At 44.3% G+C, this 19,927-nt stretch overlaps 1 protein-coding gene across 2 annotated transcripts in view; it reads left to right on the forward strand.

The window, feature by feature from the left end:
- The first annotated feature begins 11,484 nt into the window (after window positions 1–11,484).
- The window catches only part of ATP2A2 (ATPase sarcoplasmic/endoplasmic reticulum Ca2+ transporting 2), a 58,865-nt gene continuing 50,422 nt past the window's right edge, over window positions 11,485–19,927 (forward strand). For both annotated transcript variants that reach the window (XR_011505326.1, XM_044775900.2), the window contains exons 1-3: window positions 11,485–11,740; window positions 12,422–12,439; window positions 12,520–12,602. Coding sequence is in view for 1 of the 2 variants with exons in the window: in XM_044775900.2 (XP_044631835.1) it covers window positions 11,623–11,740; window positions 12,422–12,439; window positions 12,520–12,602 (219 nt within the window). In the remaining variant the exon portion in view is untranslated. The remainder of the gene's footprint in view (window positions 11,741–12,421; window positions 12,440–12,519; window positions 12,603–19,927) is intronic.

Consider the following 19,927-nt stretch of genomic DNA (forward strand, 5'->3'; position numbering starts at 1 on the left):
CAACAATGAGAATTTCAGCTTTTCCTGTGTTGTTTTGTTTATTTAAAAAATATATGTAACTATATAACAAAAAAAATGAAGGAGTGGATCTACATATATCTATGTGGATAAACCTACAAAAGAAAAAACCATAATGATGAGTAAAAAAAATGCGAGATATGCACAGAATTGGTGAGATTTATGTACAATTTGAAAAATGCAAAACAGCACAGTTTGAAAAATAATTGGTGGTTCTATATATCTGTAGTAAAAATATAAAAATATGCATGAGAATGACAAACTCCAAGTTCAGGATAGAGGTTACCACTGGTAAGGCGAGGAGGACAATGAATTCAAGGAGCACACAAGGAACTCCCACTGTACCAATCACAGATTTCTTAAACTGGATGGTGGGTATACAGGTGTTTATTGTTATTATTATTTTTTATATGTCTGCTGTGTTTCTTACTGAAAAAAGGAAAAATATGAAGCCTCTATATCCTCAATAATGTTAATGAATGTGTTTGCTCTTATGAGATTGAACCAAAAGAATTATTTTCAGAGGGCTGGATCTTAAGATGAGCCTAAGATAAGGTCTGTCTCTCTACGAGCTCTGAGAGGCACTGTGTGACGCGCTTCACATGCCTTCTCTCATTTCACCTTTGCAAAAGCTGCATGAGCTAGATTCTGCTATCCACATTTGAGCAATGAGGAACTAGGGACTCGGGTTAAGTACTTTCCCTAAGATCACACATTCACACGTGCAGGTGGCTGCAGTTCTCTGAATTTGTTTCCCTACAATTCCCAAAAGGTGATATTCAGAAGACCTATGATAACATCAAATCATGTAAGTGGAAGAACAGAACAAATCATGTTAAAACATACCTAACGTCTGACATGTAGCGAGTATCCTCTGAGAGTATCATTAGCCTGAAGTCTGGATCTAATGCACTAAGCCCTTTCAATTCTCTCCCCATCTCATCATCTTTTTAATTGACATTTATGCCTGCGGTTAGATCTCTTTCAATTCCAGTGCCTAAGGCCCCTCATTTTGAGGGACTGGGAGAGCTGGACCTATCTTTTCTTAGATTTCCACTGACTTCTCAAGTTATTGTTCCTGGTTACAATGGGCAGCTCCATGTGCACATCTTGCTTTATTTCCCTTGTTTGTGAGCATACTGCTTCAATTGGACAATCATAATGCCTTTCTCCCATTATCGTTGGTGGGAAAGTGAGTAATCAAGCTCTCGATTTTAAACTTCGGTAAGATAAGGTCAGCAAGATGTGTGGTGTGGAGATGGCACCCCGCAAGGGAAAATGACTCTCGGTGGCTCATATTGTTTTGGGGCTTGTTTGCGTTGCTGTGCAGTTGTAATGGAAAACGAATAAAAATAAAAATGCCGGGGCCCGTTTTGGCTAGCGCTTGGGAAGTTAATCCCACTGTCCTGGCAGAATTCCAGCTCAGGTCACTGCATTCTGCTGGCAGAAACTTCATGCGTTTTTAGTGGACGTAACTCTCTGCTTCGCCTCTCTCTCAGCTCCCTGTGCAGTGAATTACACAGCTGTCCCTTCCCCACCCTGGGGAGACTGCAGTTCTGCTGGACTCAGAATGATCCCCTCCCCTTACCACAGTGGGAGTAGGGACTAATCTGGGACCAGGAAATTAACCTGGTCAGAGGACCAGCTGCAGAGATACTTGCTACATTCAAGATCTATGTGCATGTGTCTTTCTCTGAGCGCTGTAACACAGTCATGCAATCGCAGATCCTTGCATTAAAAGATTTTTGCAGGAATCATCTAGTTTCTTTCCAAAACTCTGTGCATGTATTTCCTCCATTTGTTTTGTAACATTTTGTTATGCAAATTTAAAATGTTTCTTTATCTGAAGTACTTAGAAATTTATCTCCCTTCCACACATTTATGCTTTTGTTGCTTCTTTTAATTGTTTTACAGATTTTTTTCCCCTAAAATTTAACTCTTTCCCATAAGAAATTGATGCATTTCATGGTGTGAGGAATGGGTCCTCTCTAACTCTTTTCCATACAAATAATCTTCTATTCCCAACACTGTTTATTGAATAGTGATTTCTAATTGTATGACTTCAGCAAATGACAACATCTCTGAGAATCAGCTTTCAGTATCCAGGAAAATAGGAACGATAATGATACCTACCAGACAGGCTTGTCCTAAGCATGGAGTGAGACAACCTGTGAAAATTCCTAACATATCGCAGGCATGGCAAGTACATGTTTAATAAATGATGGCTTCATTTTTGTCTCCTTTCCTTCCTTTTTATCTGCATCTGACTTTTTTTTTTCTGGAACCCTTTTATGTACCACTGAAATCAAGCCTAGCTGGAAGGATGCAAAGGTTGTCTGTCTCAGGTTTTATATTAGGAAGCTACTAAGTAGGAAGGTTGGGGGAAGGGAGTGGGGGTGAAGGCACTTTTCTTGAAAAGAAAACGACACATGCGCTTTCTTTGCTTGTGAATGATCCTGCTGTTTCTGTAGCACCCTCTTCTCCCAGGTCAGAGAAGACCCTTGGAGGCTGTTCTGAGGCCTCAAAATGCTCCCCTCCCCAAGTTGCCATGTCAGATCTTTGAGGGAAATCTCAATTTGAGGACAAGGCTCTATATGTGGGTTGTTTTATTTTGGGGTGGGGTGGGGGTAGGAGTTGGCCATGGGTTTGCTGCATTCCAGGAAGAGGGAGGACTCCGATCTCCTCCGATGAGTCATGGAAGAGAAACGTCTAATGTTTGCAAACATCTCCAGCCAAGCTTCTGCTTTCTTGTACGCCACCCATCCCCCATCTATTGGACCCACCTGAGAAGATTCAAATATTGAGCTTGAAAGCTAAAGCAGAGGCCAGGGGTTCTACCACCATTTGAGATGGAAAGCAGCTAAGAGAAGGGGAGGCAGTTGTCTTGTACCTCTGGACTCCAGCATATAAGACACAGGACAGGACCTTACAATGGGTGTATCTGTTTCCAAATCAGGACATGATCTGGGTGGTGCAGGAGGACTGAGTGAATGAACAGGGCTGTCCCGAGGGCCGTGCGTGAGAGCATTTCCAATCAACCCCACATCTGCAGAGGGTTGGGAGATGGAGAGAAGCCCTGGCTGAGAGAAAGGAGCAAAAGGAATTGCAGAAAAGAAGGCAAGGGCTTAGGAAGAGAGGGGAAGTCTTGCAACTGAGAGATGCCAGAGCTGCTGCTTTCAGGGGAAGATGAAGGCTGGAGAGGGACGGGAGCAGACGAGGGTGTGCTGGGAGAGGACCGTTGCCTCAGCCTCAGCAGACTGCTGGAGCCAGATGGGGCTCATGATGCATCCTCTCAGATGGAATGGATCAGGCTTGTCAGACATGCTTCCCTCAGGATACACAGTGTCCCCCTGCCTCCCCCTCCAAAATCAGGAGAGAATCACAAGGTGACTTGGGAGGGCAGCCAAACTCCTGGGATCTTTTGTGAACTATCAGGTAACTACAGCAGGATCACAATAGGAGACCTAAACATGCCCCTGCCACCACCGCCCCCTTTTTTTCTATTGTGGGACATCAAGGGATTGAGCTGGTCAGCTTGGGAACAAAGATCCTATTCTAGGAATTTGTCCACTGCAACTTTATCCACTGCATTCACAGTCCTTGGATTTCTGCCCGACGGAAACTCTACCTGCTCACTGTGCTACCACTACTGCTAGAGCAATGCCCTGGCACCCGGTGGGGAAGGGAGAATCTGAGTAAGTCATCATTGAAAATTTAAATTGCATTTAATCACTGTGCATTTTTCTACAGGCTCAGGAGGCTGTATCATCTCTGCATTTTAAGCATTTTGCTGTTTAAGGTCTGAGCACCTTGGGGGTGAGGAAGGAGGGCAGTGGAGGAGAACTTTTGAAATCTTTCCACAAAAATCAAAGAACAAACTGACTGGAGGGAAAAATAGCTGCTATATTTAAACTACATTATCCCATCAGGGAGCTATGGTTTTGAAAACCATTCCACAGTACTTTGTTTGGCACTGCTCTATGGGTTTCTTTAATTTTTTTTTTAAAGGCAACTTTTTTTCCCAGAGCAGTAGTTGCAAAGGAAGTGAAGGGCCTCATTAGTTAATTTAGTAGATATGTACTGAATACATGTCCCACACTGTGCTAGGCACTGGGGACAGAAAGCAAATAAGGGAACAGAGTCCTCAAAGCAAATAATTATCATGCATTCCTTCATTACTGTGTGTCTTCTGCGTGCACAGGATCCCTGTTCGTCTGGAGTTTATAATCTGATGGAAGAAGACGAACAATAGACAAATGATGAGCACCATGAAAGAGGACTCTCCATATGTGTGTTTGCCTCTTTGCTTGTCCTTCTGCCCCAAATGCTGTTCTTCTCAGGTCTGAATATACAAATGGTGTATATTATTCTTGGCTCACTTCTCAGAGGAAGGTGTTCATCCTACTGCCCCGCCCCCCACCTGTCACTCTCGCATGAGTCCAAGTGGCGAGGCCAGGTAGACAGTTGGGTATAGGAGTCTGGACATACAAGTGTGTATGTTATCAATATTTAGGTGGGGTTTAAAGCACTGGGCCTAAGGAAAGATTGCAGATAGGGAAGAATGTCAAGTCCTAAGTCCTGAGACACTCCACAGTTCAAGTTGAGTAGAAGATGGGGAGGCATGTGAGAAAAAGGCTGGAAAGGAGGCAGACCTGAGTTACTAGACTATAGTTGAGTGATGTACAAAGTGCAGTGTGGGACACAGAAGAAGTAGCAACTAATTCTGGGTGGTGAGGATGGAAGTGATAGAAAGGGGCATTATAGGGGAGACTTCCAAGCTGGGATGGGATTTGAGCCTTTTGAAGGATGATTAGGGGTTCACCATGCAGATCCAAGTAGCAGGAACAGCCTGAGCAATGGGATGGAGGGACGGCTAATGGTTTATTCTGGTGGAAGCTTAGAATGGGAGGGGAGGTCGTGCTGGATATATGTCAGATGGGACTGAAAACTGCAACGGAACAATCCATGGCCTCTCCAAACAAGGTTTCCAGTGTCCTGTGCTGGTTACTTCTGCTTCCTCCATACCAGTTAGAGCTTTGACTTTCCTCAGTGAAGTGGACACCTTTTGTTTTGCCAACCCAACGTTCATTCCCCTCCTTCTGGTAACGGCACTACTATCCTTTGGGACATCGTTTTCCAGGGTGTGGGTCCTGAAATAACAGCATCAACATTACTTGGGGACTTGTTAGAAATGCAAAGTCTGGGCCTACCAGGTGGCGCAGTGGTTAAGTTTGCACATTCCTCTTCAGTGGCCCAGGGTTCGCCAGTTCTGATCCTGGGTGCAGACCTACGCACAGCTTGTCAAGCCATGCTGTGGCAGGCATCCCACATATAAAGTAGAGGAGGATCGGCAGCAGATGTTAGCTCAGGGCTAATCTTCCTTAAAAAAAAAAGAAAGAAATGCAAATTCTTAGGCTATATCTCAGACCTACTGAATGAGAATTCTGGAGGCAGCGCCCAGCAGTCTGTATTTTCACGAGCCCTCCAGGTGATGTTGATGCACGCCAAAGTTTGAAAACCACTGCCTCAGGGAACCACTTCTTCCCCACTCTCAGTCCATGTAATTCAGGTGGGGCTGACCACAGTCTTTGCGTCCAGGGTGGGCACGTGACCCAGAGAAAATATTAGGCCTTTCTCTCCATTGAAATTGTTAAACTTGGTGCATTGTAAACTGGAGATGCTGGTGGCCATGTCTGCTCCCACCTGGAGAGAGCCCACATGAGACTAAAAAGCAAAGGAAAGTAGCAGAGCCAAGAAACAGAGATTCTCAGTGACTTTGTTTGAGCACCTAGATTAAGCTGTTCTGAATTTGGAGTCTACTCCCAATAAGTCCCTTTTTTATAAGCAGAAGCTAGTCAGTGGCTTTTTGACACTGAGCCATCAAAAGAGTGCTTATTAGTGGAGGCAGGGAGGCGAATTCTGGAAAAGACATTTTGTGAAGTTTGGTTAATTCTCAGATGTTAAAGTTATGCAGTAGTCCCCCCTTATTTGTAGTTTCAGCTACCCACGGTCCACCACAGTCCAAAAATATTAAATGGAAAAATTCCAGAAATAAACAATTCACAAGTTTTAAATTGTGCATGTTTTTTGTTTGTTTTGGGGGTTTTTTTAGATTTTATTTTTTAATTTTTCCCTTTTCTCCCCAAAGCCCTCCAGTACATAGTTGTGTATATTTAGTTGTGGGTCCTTCCAGTTGTGACATGTGGGATGCCACCCCAGCATGCCCTGATGAGCGGATTCGAATGGGTGAAACCCCGGGCCGCTAAAGCAGAGCGCGCAAAGCCAACTACTCGGCCACGGGGCCGGCCCCAAATTGTGCACTGTTTTGAGTAGCATGATGAGATCTCTGCCAACCCCTCTTCTTCCCACCTGGAGCATATCGTCAGAGGGTCAATAGGAGCCTAACGCTATGTTGCAACGCCTACAACACTCACCTCACTTCATCTCATCATGTAGGCATTGAATCAGCTCACATCATCACAAGAAGAAGGGTGAGTACAGTACAATAAGATTTTGAGAGACATTCACATAACTTTTATTACAGTATATTATACTTGTTCTATTTTATTATTAATTATTGTGACTCTCTTACTGTGCCTGATTTTTAAATTAAACTTTATCGTGTGTGTATATATATATATATAGGAAAAAACATAGTATATATAGGGTTTGGTACTATCCATGGTTTCAGGCATCCACTGGGGGTCTTGGAATGTATTCCCCATGGATAAGGGGGGACTACTGTAGTTTGTGGACTTGTAGAAAAAGTGGTGGTCACTCAGCACTGGCATGTGTTCAGTAACACAAGCCATGCCAAACTGGACACATTTCCATGAAAAGATCACTAGAATGTGGACTTGGAGATTGTTGTAGACATTGTACCTAGATCTTAGCAACATGTTTGACAGTCTTCTCGTTAAGTGCTCATGGACAAGTAGAGAAATGTGGCCTAGATCATAATGCAGTGGACTGACATCCCATAATCACCTTAAATGATTCAACTTATATTAAATAATTATTTATATTAAATAAATTATTATTATATCTATTAAATAAATAAAAACAAAGAATTGAAATAGTGCAGACAATTCTACCCATCATTTCAGAGTCAGTAAGAGATGGCAGATGTGACTAGGTTGGACGGACTTAGTGCCCACCTGCCTCTCAATATAAATCTTACTGTGCTAGTTCTGAGTCTAGTATGTAAATATGTATTTTTCACCTAACGTGATTCTTAAGTCAAGCTGACTACATCAGGTGCTCGACTAAAAGAATGATCTGTTCCAATGCTGTATAATCAAGTATTATGGGAGATAAGGAGGCAGGAGAGTGCATTATAAGACTTTCACTTTCCTGACTTTGGAACCTGTAGTCAAGTTGATTTATAGCAGTTGAACAACTAAATCCAGTTGATTGGTTATTTTCTAATCTGGAATGAATGTCTAGAAGTTCTGTTGTATAAAGACATAGAAGTCATAAGTCATGCTTATCAAATATGTGTGTAACCCAAGCGGAGGCATATAGCTAAAACATCACTTAAAGATGAAGACTCCAAAAGACCATAACAGACTGCAAAGATGGGCCAAAATGAACATAAGAACATCCCATCATAGTCAGAGTTCAGTGATTGGGTTAAAAAGAATCAACAGTGCAAGTACACGATGGGAAGATTTAACATGGCTATGGTTTATACATACAGGCCTCAGACTTGAGTTGATTGTTAACACCAATCAGCCATGCGTGGGGGAAAGCATCCACAACCAAGGTGGGCAGTGATAACTCCACTGTGAGACTGTGCCAAGACTTTTGTGTTCACTATTGGGTGTCTCCAGGACTGGACAATGAGGATGCCAAGGGGTTGCAGACTCCTGCTGTAGGAGGAACATCCAGGGACTAAACGGTTCTTTTCCATTGAGAAAAGACTTTTATAAGATATCCTGAAATACTCAAAGCGATCTCACACAGAGGAGGGATAAAACTTATTCAAAGTTGTTCCAGAGGGTAAAACAAGAATCAATGTATAGGAGAAGTTAGTTAGTGGAAGGTGGATTCAGTCCAGAATGAGACTACTTTAATGATTAGAGCTGTCCAAATATGGAACAGACTGCCTCTTGCAATCTCCATGGCTTTACAGAAGGGCTGTAGAGGGCTGGGAAGTTGGCCGGGGCCTCTTTCAAAAGTCACTCTTTTCTATTGGGACTTTTCTGTCTGCCTAGCTTCTTAAACTAGCCTGCTTATTACCAGCTAATGTCCTCCTTTATTAATTCCTTTGTGGTTCTTTGATCAAATCATCCATCTTTCTGAATCACAGTTTCTCTTCTTTTTCCTCTCCCTGTCCTCAACTGATTGAGTGTAGCTGCAATCCTTGGTGAAAAATAGGGTATTTCTAAAAGCCATTCTTACTTTGTTTAACCTTGTTAATAGGAAGCATGTATACTTCATAAAATAAATTGAGCATAAGTTTCTTTTTACATAAGAGTGACTAGATCTTTCTGCTTTTGGGAGGTTGTGTTTATGCTAAATTTTGGCAACCTTTAAACAATAGTTTTCAGAGACACCAACAGGTTGAGGAACCAAGGGCATAATTGGTATGTGATGTAGAAGGGGCCAACTCCAGGCTAAAAATCACACTGTCTCAGGTTAAGGAGTATTCCAACCTCCAATAAATGGGAGACTTGCAAAGAACAGTCTAGGAGAGTGATGACACTGTGGCAACAGTACCAATGAACTTACACAGTACTCGTCTCTGAGAAATCTATAATACTGCCTAGCTTTGTATTTGTTTATTTGTTTTAAATCTGACTCACCTTCACAGCCATTCTCATGAAGCAACAGTTCAGAGGCCCTCCTGTTTATTTCACAAATTGGAAATCAGTGAACTTGAGTTCAGCAAAAATTTGCTGAGGCTTTCCCATGGCGAGGCCCTTTCCAAGTCCCTGATAGATGAGGGATCCTGGGACTCTTTCATTCACTCAAACAGTAGGCATTCAATAAATGACAAGTGTATAACAGGGACTGTTCTGCATCCTGAGGATGGACAAGCTAGACAAGCTCCTGTTCTCACGGAGCTTATAGCATAGTAATGGGAGACAAGGAGTAAACAGCTAAACAAAAATACAGTATCAGAGATAAGTGCTGTAAAGAAAATAAAACAACATTATAGCGAGGGTGACTTGGGAGGGTAGCCACTTTAAGTAGTCAACCAAGACATCTCCGAGGAGGTGACACGTAAGCTGAGATCTAAATGATAAAATGGAATTAGGCACTCGAAGATGTGGGGAAGGACACTCAGTACAAAAGCTGAGGTAGGGAAGTCCTCAAGAAGCTCATAATCACACCAGAGGTGCTTAAAACCCCCAGCAGAGAGCGCACCATGGAACAGAGACCCAAAGCGAAACGCCCAAGATAATTTCCATGCTGAGAAAGGTAACAATCCTTCTGCCCATAGTGCTTCTATCATTGCTGAAAGAGACGAGGTGAGGCAGAAGACTTGGTAGGAAATGGTGCAGACCTGTCTCAGAGAGAAAAGAACCACCAGCCTTCCATTACCACATCCCCACCGTGCAGCCACGTGTCCCTCCTGGAAGAGGCTCTAATCTTGTGACCTAACCAGTTTCCACCTTGTTTCTCTTCGTGCATTGCCATACACTAGAATTCGTTTCGTGTAGGGTTTTGTTGGTCCTTTTCCAAGTATCAATCAAACCTGCAAGCCTGCCTCCGCTCCTTGGAAATAATTAAAGAAATGACGTGCCTGATTTTCTCAGCTGGGTAATACACTGTGATTTGCATCTGTTGAAGAAATGCATCTCAAGTCCTGAGGCTGAACCATCTGGGACAACTGAGGCGATTTTTGCTCTGTTTTGGCTCATGTGGATGGTACACTGTTGCCAAATACAAAAGTGGACTAAATGGTCATTCTGCGACATACTCCCTTAAGAATGCTGCTCTTTGTGATGCGAATACGTTCACCTTTTGTTCATGAATTCAACGCAAAGTTCCCTTCCCCTGTTAAGTAGTCTAATTTCTTTATATTGGCAAAATTCCCTTTACCTTGCTGTTATCTAGGTTTTGTACAGACCTCACGAGCAAATTCTGTGTGGCTCAAGAATAGGTTTTTGATTAAAGTCTTTTTCTATTGAGAAAAGTGGGAATCTAGAAAATAGCCTTGATCTTAACGTCCAAGCGAAGCACCTTCTAGCACAATTCTCGCTGCTACTTAGCAGTTACAGTAGCATAACCTGTGACTTCTATGGAGACATGCATTAAAGGCTGTGTGGGCTCTTAAAAATAAAATAACCCCCCCCCTTCCTCCCCCGCAGTGGGATTTCCTCAGGCAGGGAACAGAACCCGCTGGGGAAGGGCTGATATTTGCATGCGGTGGCGCGCTCGGCTGGGGGTGTGGGATGCGGTGTTCTCGAGGCAACAGATGAGGGATTTTGGCCGTGTGGGAAGTGAACTGCGGAATTCCTCCCCTTGGCTCCCGAGGGGAGCTCTGAAGGAGACAGATTAGGATGCAGAGAGCGGCCTGGAGGCGGAAGGCGAGGGGGCGAGCCAAGGACACGAGCCCGAGCGCGCTTCGGGGAGGCTCGCGCGGACCCAGTTCCCAGGCTCCTCGGCCTCGCCCTCCCAGCCACCCGCCCCGGCCCGAGGCCGACCCCAAAGGGCCGGCGGTTCCCTAGGGACGGCGAGCGCAGGGAGCCCAGCGTGAGACCTTCACCCCCGGGTTTGCCGTCTGCGGGTGGGTGGGGATTGAGAACTGCACGAGCGGAGCAGGGACCCGGGGCTCGCCCTCCCCGCGCCCGCCGACCCTCCAGCCGCCCGAGCGCTACGCGGGCGCGGCGTGGGACGCGCCGGCCTCGATCCGGGTTCCTGGAGGCGGCGCGCGGGAGGGGGCGGGGCCTGCGCGGCCGCGAGGGCTCGAGTCGCGCGGGAGGGAGGGAGGGAGGGAGCGGGAGGGGGCGGAGCCGCGCCGCCCGCGCCGCGCTGGGCCCTCTCGGCCAATGAGCGGCGTCCACATGCCGCGGCGGCGGCGAGAGGGGAGGCAGCGGCCGATAAATGCTATTAGAGCAGCCGCCGCGGAGCCGTCCCCGACGCCACCTCCTTCTCCTCCGCCGCAGTTTCCTCCGCCGCTGTCGGGGGTGCGGAGCTGGGGGAACAGGGCGAGCGCGCCACGCGCCACCCAGCCGGCTCGCCTCCCTCGCTCGGTTCCGCCCTCAGGGTCGGCCGGGCGCCCCCTCCTCCGGCCGGGCGGGGCCGCGAATCACCTCAGGAGAGCGAGGAGGGGGCTCGGGGGCCGCGGCCTGCGCTCCGGGCGGGCGGTTGAGGGCGAAGGAGGGCCTCCCTTCTGACGAGGGAAGGGAGAGTTGGTAGCCCCCCGCCGCCCACCGCAGCCCGGGCGGGCGCCGGCAGCTGGAGGGGCGGTTGTCTGGGGGAGGGGGCGCGGGGTGATTCAGCGCCCGGCGAGGCGGAAGCGGCCGGAGGCGGAGGGGAGAGGCCCGGTCCGCGCCTGGGCGCCCGGGGTGGCACGAGCCCGCGGCCCGAGTGCGAGGCGGAGGCCAGGAGGCCGCGGGCACGGGAGGCGAGGCCGGCCGGGCCCCCGCAGCCATGGAGAACGCGCACACAAAGACGGTGGAGGAGGTGCTGGGCCACTTCGGCGTCAACGAGAGCACGGGGCTGAGCCTGGAGCAGGTCAAGAAGCTCAAGGAGAGATGGGGCTCCAACGGTAGGTGCCCGGCGCCGGGCTGCGGGGCCCCGCGCGGCCGGGCGCGGGCCCGAGAGCCAGGGAAGATGGCTGACCGGGCTCCACCTCGTGGGGCTCGGCTCCGCGCCCGCCGGGGCTGCAAGCGGCGGGGAGCCCGCGCCGGCCCCGCGGGAGAGGGGCTGCAGGCGGGGGCGTCGGGCCGGGGCCGCCCCCTTCTCGGCCCCCGCGGGGGCCCCCTGGACGGGACCGGGGACCCCGCTCGCCTCCGGCTCGACGGCTTCGCACCGGCAGCCGCCGGCCGGGGAGGGAGGGACGCGTCTCCGCGGCCGGGTCGTCGCCCGCCGGTTTACGAGGCGTCGCTGCAGTTGAGAATGCCGCCGAGCGCGCCCGTGCTGCCCGGAGCTACGGTGGCAGGAGTGACAGGCCTGGGACGACTCCTAGTTCCGGAGCCCCGTTTGCGTGGCCATGACACCTTACGCTTCGGGGTAGACCTGAGGCCGTGGGTTACGACGAGTATTGCATATATTCTCGGGGTACCATTTTAGCATGGTTTCCATTAAAAATGGTTGAAAGTCATCTGTCTAGGTGTGTCTTTCAAAGACAGCGATGATTTTAGGAATTCTTTTTAGAAAGATAGAGTGCTAACGTGTTTTTTTCCCCCCCCTCTGGACACGTTGCCTGGCGAATTTCTACATCCTGCAGAGTTACCGGCTGAAGAAGGTGAGCGATCTGAACGTGTTCTTCCCCCGCTTTGTGCTGATGTTAAGATGACGTTTACAACAGATCTTTGTTTCTAACAGGGAAAACCTTGCTGGAACTTGTGATTGAGCAGTTTGAAGACTTACTAGTTAGAATTTTATTGCTGGCAGCATGTATATCTTTTGTAAGTATAAAGAAATTTATTTTGTCTCCAAAAAGTTGGGACCGTTCCATAGATGAAAAGCGGGGAAAGTAATGTCTATTGGATGAGAACATTGTATTTGCAGGTTTAAGCCGGGTCTCCATGCTTTTTTTCTTTTTAAACTTAAGTATTTTAAAATTATAAATAAAACACTTGAAGCCATTCGTGTACAGAAGATAAATGGATGCCTGACGTTTACGGTGCAGTTGGAAACAGTTCCTGAAGGCAGCAGGGTCTTCTAAATTCTTGTGGCTTATCAGGTTTTAATATCAAAAATTTCTTTATCGGAAGGCCTTTTCTGTTTTGGGTTCTTCCATTGTGTAAGATCCTACTGACATGATGTTAGGCTCTTCGTAGTCTGTAAATAGAACTTACAAAAGGAATATTGCAGTTGCTCTCCCTTCCTGGTAATGGCAAGGTGACAGTTGTTTCTGACAGTGACAAGAATGATGACAGCAGTGATGGCACCACTGTTGACCAAATTTGGTCACTGACCTTTAGGGTGGTATATTTATCTAAATTAGACCCCTGTCTTGAGTGACTCCTAGCTTGAGAGAATAAGGTTCAGTATGTTGGTTCTAGATCTTAAAAGAAAAAAAAAAAACCTATAGTGTTTTTCTTGTTTTGTATGTGCTTACCCGCTTGAGTCCTATATGGTTGCTAAGAAACTGGTGAAATGCAAAGAGCTATGGAAGAAAGGTGAATGGGGGTTGATGAGGATATTTCCACAGTATTAATATTTTTTTGTTGTTCCATATTAATTTTTTATGGCATTTTTTGTTGGGCAGTGGATTTCTTGGTAGTTTTCCTTAAAGTGGTCATGAATAGGACACAGATGTTCCTAATCCTAACAGTGTGAGATGCCTTTTGTTCTTAAATTACCTTTTGTTCTTAAATTACAGCATATTATTATAAAACCATTCTGGGAAGTGAAATTCACCCAGTGCAGTACTTTTTTCAGGCCTGGCAAAGTTGACATAGCTTCAAGGTTTCGTTTTTCTATGTACGTATACAAGCCCCAGGGCTTGCGTCAGTCTTTATGACCACCATGGAGGGCTCTTTTGAGGACTAACTATTCGAAGCAGTGGGCATTTCTTTAGGTGAGGGGAAAAAAATTGGCAACAGACGAACTTTTTTGGAGTAATTCTGGAGTAATTTTTGGAGTAATTTACACAAATTATGCTTGAGACTTTAATATATTGTGCCATGTTAGCCAAATGATGTGCAGCCATTAATAATTCAGTCCACAAATCTTTTGTATGGTTTTCGTTGCATAAAATTAAGAGAGTGTCATAGCAAACCATTCAGCATCCTGGATTAATCACTCCATATCTCTTACATGTCTCTTTTCTTGATTTACACCCCACCCCCAACTTCCCAAACCCCCCGGAAATGGCTGCTGCTTTACCAATTAAGAGTAGAGCTGCTGTTGGGTTAACTAGTTTCAATAGATTGTCATGGGGCCAAACAAATGATATATTTGGGCTAGTATGTTTAAGCTGGCTACGTAATTCTGAAATAGTCTCAGCTTTAGTAGTTAAAATAACTGGGGTTCATTAAGGTCATCAGGGACCTCCTAGAAGTTAATCAGCTGATGAGTACAAGTCAGAGATAAAATAAATTTTTGAGTTATTCTGTGTGTGTTGTGACATCAGTGCATTATTTCCAATAAACAAGCTATTGACTGCTTGAGTTGTATAGGATCTCTTGAGGGGCCAGTTTGACTTTATATTAATATTTTGAATTAATGATGCGTGTGATTTTTACTTTGAAGTAAGGAGTTAGTTTCTAGGCATTTTCAAATGGGTTTTGAATGCTTTCGTTTTGTTAGAAGGTAGGATGTTGGTTTTCTGTAGTTTTTATAGAGCTGTATTTTGGAGTTGCAGTTTGAGATACCTTTTTGGTGCAACTACTTGGAGTTATTATTTGGGAAATGAACTATGTTACATTTTTACTCTATGAGTTGCTAAACAGAAAAATAATAAATGTTTAGAAATACTGTTACTTAATTTGCTTGATTTGTTTGATCAAGAGATTGCGGATATAAAACCTGTTGATTTTCTTCACGTGGGCTTGGCACTGCTCCTACTGTGTACTTGACCTTTTCATTTCTTTATCTTTTGAAAGAGCACTGAGTCTTTTGGTGTAGTCAATTTATTTCTATTAGTTTAACCGGAGAAATATGGGGGAATATTCATGTTATTTTGGAGAAGTGAGTAGGCAGTTCTTATATGTACATGATATATCAAGTTTTGCTCAAGTTAAAAAGAAATATTAGGCTTTAGTGATTTAGTTCAAATGTCAAACTAAGTAGTAAACTGTTAACCACAGTTAATATTTTGCAGTGGCAGAAAGTAGGAAACTGCATTAATGTTTTACACTTGTGGCCTGTGGGGATAAAGTTTAATTAACTTGTAATTAAATATTGTAATATTCACCCAAATAGTTTTTTTTAATTGAGGTAACATTGGTTTATAACATTATGTAGATTTCAGGTGTGCGTCGTTAGAATTCAACTTCTTTGTACAGTACGTCATGTTTACCACCAAAACTCTAGTTTCCATCCTTCACTGTAAAATGTCCCCCTTTACGTCTTTCACCCTCCCCTCACCCCTCTTCCCCTGTGGTAACCACAAATCTGTTCTCTGTATGTGTTTGTCTGGGTTTTTTTTTTTTTAATCCTCTACATATGAATGAAATCATAAGATATTTGTCTTTCTCCATCTGACTTATTTCACTTAGCATAATACCCCCAAGATCCATCCATGTCGCAGTGGCAAGATTTCCTCTTTTTTTAAGGCTGAGTAGTAGTCCTGTGTGTGTGTGTGTGTGTGTGCGCGCGCGCGTGTGTGTTTATACATCTTTATCCATTCATCCATCACTGGGCACTTAGGTTGTTTCCATGTCTTGGCTATTGTGAATGATGTTGCAATGAACATAGTGGTGCATATACCTATTTGAATTAGTATTCTCATATTCTTTGGATAAATACCCAGAAGTGGAATAGCTTGATCATATGGTAGTTCTATTCTCAATTTTTTGAGGAACCTCCATACTCCTTCCCATAGTGGCTGCATCAGTTTACATTACCACCAGTGGTGTACAAGGGGTCTGTTTTCTCCATATCCTCTCCGACACTTATTTCTTGTCTCTTTAATAGTAGCCATTCTGATGGGTGTGAGGTAATGTTTCACTGTGGTTTTGATTTGCACTTCCGTAATAATTTAATGATGTTGAACATCTTTTCATGTGCCTGTTGCCCATCTGTATATCTTCTTTGGAAAAATGTTCAGATCTTCTGCACATTTAAAAAAAATTTTTTTTTTTTTAAGTCATCTGGTTTGGAAGAAGTGTCTCCCTTCGCTTATGAAGTAACATTAGAAATTCCTTAATTTGACCTTCAGGAGCTTCTTTCCTTTTGCGTTGTCTTCCCATCCTCCTTGCTCACCAAATTTGCTCTTTGTATAACACGTCATGTACTTGCTTAACTGGAATGCTTGTCCTTTCCTCTTTTTCATTGCTTCATTAGGTACTTATTGAGCACTTGGTACATGGCACAGACACTGGGGATACTGCATCCAGCAAAATAAATAAAATCTCTTACCTGGAGCCGACATTCTAGTGGAGACAGATAATAAACAAGCAAAATATATAATAATCTGTTGGACGGTGATACACTGTGGAGAAAAATAAAGTGGAGGAGAGTGGTGGTTGGTGGTGGAATAAGGGAGTATGGGGAGGGGAGTACAGTTTTCAAATAGAGTCAGAAAGGCCTCTAAGAAGGTGACATTTGACAAAAGACCTTGAGGAGGTGAGCATGAGGACCATATTTGTCTTCTCTGTCTGAATCATGAAGTCCTCTGGTATCACAATTTGGATAAGTTTCTCTACCCTCCACCCCCATTTCCCCACCTCAGCTACTTAAGTTGACTGTAAAATGCTAATAAAACTTTCTTAGACCAAGGCACTTCTCAACTATTCACTTCCATATAAATAATTTGTCTTTTCTTCTTATTGGACCTTTTAAAGGGATTCTTAATTGCTTTAGGAGCCTAGGTTATTGCGTTTGATATAACAGATATTTGGATGAGTTTGTGTTGGTAGCATTTTCAAAATATGAGCTCCATTTACTTTGGTTTTCTCAGAAGAATATATTCAAGAAGTATTTGGTAACGCGTTATGTAGTGACTTAATTTCGTATTTTAAAAAAAGGATAGGGGGCTGGCCCCGTGGCCGAGTGGTTAAGTTCGTGCGCTCTGCTGCAGGCGGCCCAGTGTTTCGTTGGTTCAAATCCTGGGCACGGACATGGCACTGCTCATCAAACCACACTGAGGCAGCGTCCCACATGCCACAACTAGAAGGACCCACAACAAAGAATATACAGCTATGTACTGGGGGGCTTTGGGGAGAAAAAGGAAAAAAATAAAATCTTTAAAAAAAAAATAAAAATAAAAAATAAGAAAAGGATAAAATGGGGCCTGGCCCCAGAGCTGAGTGGTTAAAGTTCTGCGCATTCCACTTCAGCGGCCTGTGTTCGTGGGTTCAGATCCTGGGTGTGGACCTTCTCCCCTCACCAGCTGTGCTGTGGAGGTGTCCCACGTGGAAAAAAATGGAGGAAGATTGGCACAGATGTTAGCTCAGGGCAAATCTTCCTCAGCAAAAAACAAACAAAAGGAGGGGGTGGCCTAGTGGTTAAATTTGGCACACTCTTGTTCAGTGGCCTGGGTTTGATTCCTGGGCACAGACCTACATCACTCCTCTCAGCAGCTGTGCTCAGCTGTGCTTGTGGCGGCTCACATAGAAAACAGAGGAAGATTGGCAACAGATGTTAGCTAAGGGCAAATCTTTCTCAGCAAAAAAAAAAGGGGGGGTTGCATAAAATGGGTAGTTTACTGATTGGTTTAACTGATTTATTTAGAGTCTTTAAAATATGGCTTGAGAGGAGAAGACAGGTGCCGGGGTTTTTTGTTGTTGTTTTGAGGAAGATTAGCCCTCAGCTAACTACTGCCAGTCCTCCTCTTTTTTTGCTGAGGAAGCCGGGCCCTAGCTCACATCCGTGCCCATCTTCCTCTACTTTATATGTGGGACGCCTACCACAGCATGGCGTGCCAAGCGGTGCCATGTCCGCACCCGGGATCCGAACCAGCGAGCCCCGGGCCGCCGATAAGCGAAACGTGCAAGCTTAACCGCTGCGCCACCGGGCCAGCCCCTTGTTTTAAAGAAGATTGTATTCTCAAATCTGAAAACATTGAAAAATGTTTCTACATAAGCTTTGTGTCTGAATCAGAAAAGAATGTAGTCTAATTCATAGAATTTTTTTTAATGGTTGTATTTGTTTCCCACCCCAGAAAATTGCCATAACACTTGTGATGCTTTTTTCATTCTTGGGAAGAGTCTAATTTCCATTTCCTCTTTAAAAAAATTTTTTTGATGTAAATTTCTTCATTCATTATTGAACAAGTGTTTGAGTGCCCAAAGGCATCGCAAGTTTCTAAGGATACAAGGAGGACTGCAGCCCAGGCCCTGTGTCTTAAAAATGTGCTTGTGATTGCTCTCATTTTCTTTTTATTCTCTCAGTAATAGCTCAGCACATTATCCCAACATGTAGATAAGATAACTGAGTCACAGTACCAGGATTGTCTCCCAGTTTATACCGGAATATGCCTTTTTACCTTGGATTAAAATTTACTTTATTCATTAAACTCTGCTTTCCAGCATCTTTTGGCTGTCCTGTCAGAATTTTTACTGTGCTGAACCAGAGACCAGTCTTACAGATAGAAATTAGAAGATAAACTGCTACCTTGTTTAAGCAGTTTAAATTGTAGTTGAGGGTTCGTTAGCAAGTGATTACTTTGAATAGGATTGGCAAGTTTGAAACTTTGAACTTGCTGGAGAATGTAAGCCCCGGAAGACAAGTAATGTTAATAGATTAATATTGCAAAGTAATGGGAAGAAGAAACACTGTTATCCCCAAATTATACTGCAGTAGCCTTTTCTTCCACTTTCCTTTGATGTTGATGCGCGGTTGGTTACCTTTTTGCTGTCTTAATGTTTAAATTCATGTACTGCCACTTAGGGTCTTGTACCGTGTATGAGATTTTGTTTCATTCATTCATGATCTATTCAATAAATATGTAGTGAGCATCAACTGTGTACCAGAGACTCTTCTAGGCCCCTGAGGATACCACAGTGAACAAAAGGCAATCCAAACATAATCCTTTGTGTTCAACCTATTCTCTATTTTAGAAACATTTCCCCCCTCTCCTGTGTGAATATATTTTGTATAACTTCTGGTAAACCATAATTATGAACTGACTGCACTATAATGCTAATAAGGCATCTTGCTTTTCAGTAATAATGTGTCACTCATCTAATTTTCCTCTGTCCCCTTCCCCATCTTGTGGAGTCTTTGATTTGTCAGCATCATCTTCCTCCCTTCACAGGAGAGGTTTTCTTTTCGGTAGAACAAAACCATGAAGGACTGCACAATGTGATTTGAACATGATTGGCTGGGTTGGTTCTTACCAGTTAATGAAATATGATTGATCTTTATTTTGGGCTGTAGCATTCAGTTCTTTGGGTTTTTTGTGGTTTCAAAATAGACATTTTTCAGAAGTGTTCAGGAAATAAATTGTTGGTTGTTAATTTTAAACAGGTTCAGCACCATCCTTCCGTGCTAAGAGATTTGCCCCTGGTTTCTCTTCAGGCAGTAATTGGTATATCGGTAGAAACTTCAAATAACTATGAATTCTTGCTTGTTACACCTAAACATTTAAAGTCATGTAGTGGAAGGAATGGCGACTGCATTGTACAGATTAGGATTACTACATTATTAATGAATACCACTTGTGCAAAGGGACCACACATTTCTTAAAAAGTAGAGGTTTACTCTGATAATCCTGTCACTGCTTGCCTTAGCGTTTTCCTTTGCTCCAGCTGTGAGGGGATATTGCGTTGTTTGTTCCTCAGGCCTAGCTGCCAAGAGGGAAATTCATACCCCCTTTAACAAGGTGTGAAGCTTATCTTAAATTGCTAATGCCTCACTGACCTTTTGGAAAGGTCCTAGTTACTCTTCAGTTGAGCATTTTTCCTCCCCCAAGAGCTAATTAAGTTTCTTATTTCTGATATGCTCTCTTTGGCAAATGTTTGAAAGTCTAGTATCAAAGCAGCTGTGATCTTGCATCTATCAAAATTTATAACTTCCTAGAGAAGTTTTTATTCTGGCATTAGGCCTGACCTTAACACCAGGAATTCCCTGTTGAAAGCTTGCAGCAACATTTATATTCATTCTGGTTTTCTGCCTACCC

The sequence above is a fragment of the Equus asinus genome, chromosome 8, assembly GCF_041296235.1.
Source record: "Equus asinus isolate D_3611 breed Donkey chromosome 8, EquAss-T2T_v2, whole genome shotgun sequence".
NCBI lineage: Eukaryota > Metazoa > Chordata > Mammalia > Perissodactyla > Equidae > Equus > Equus asinus.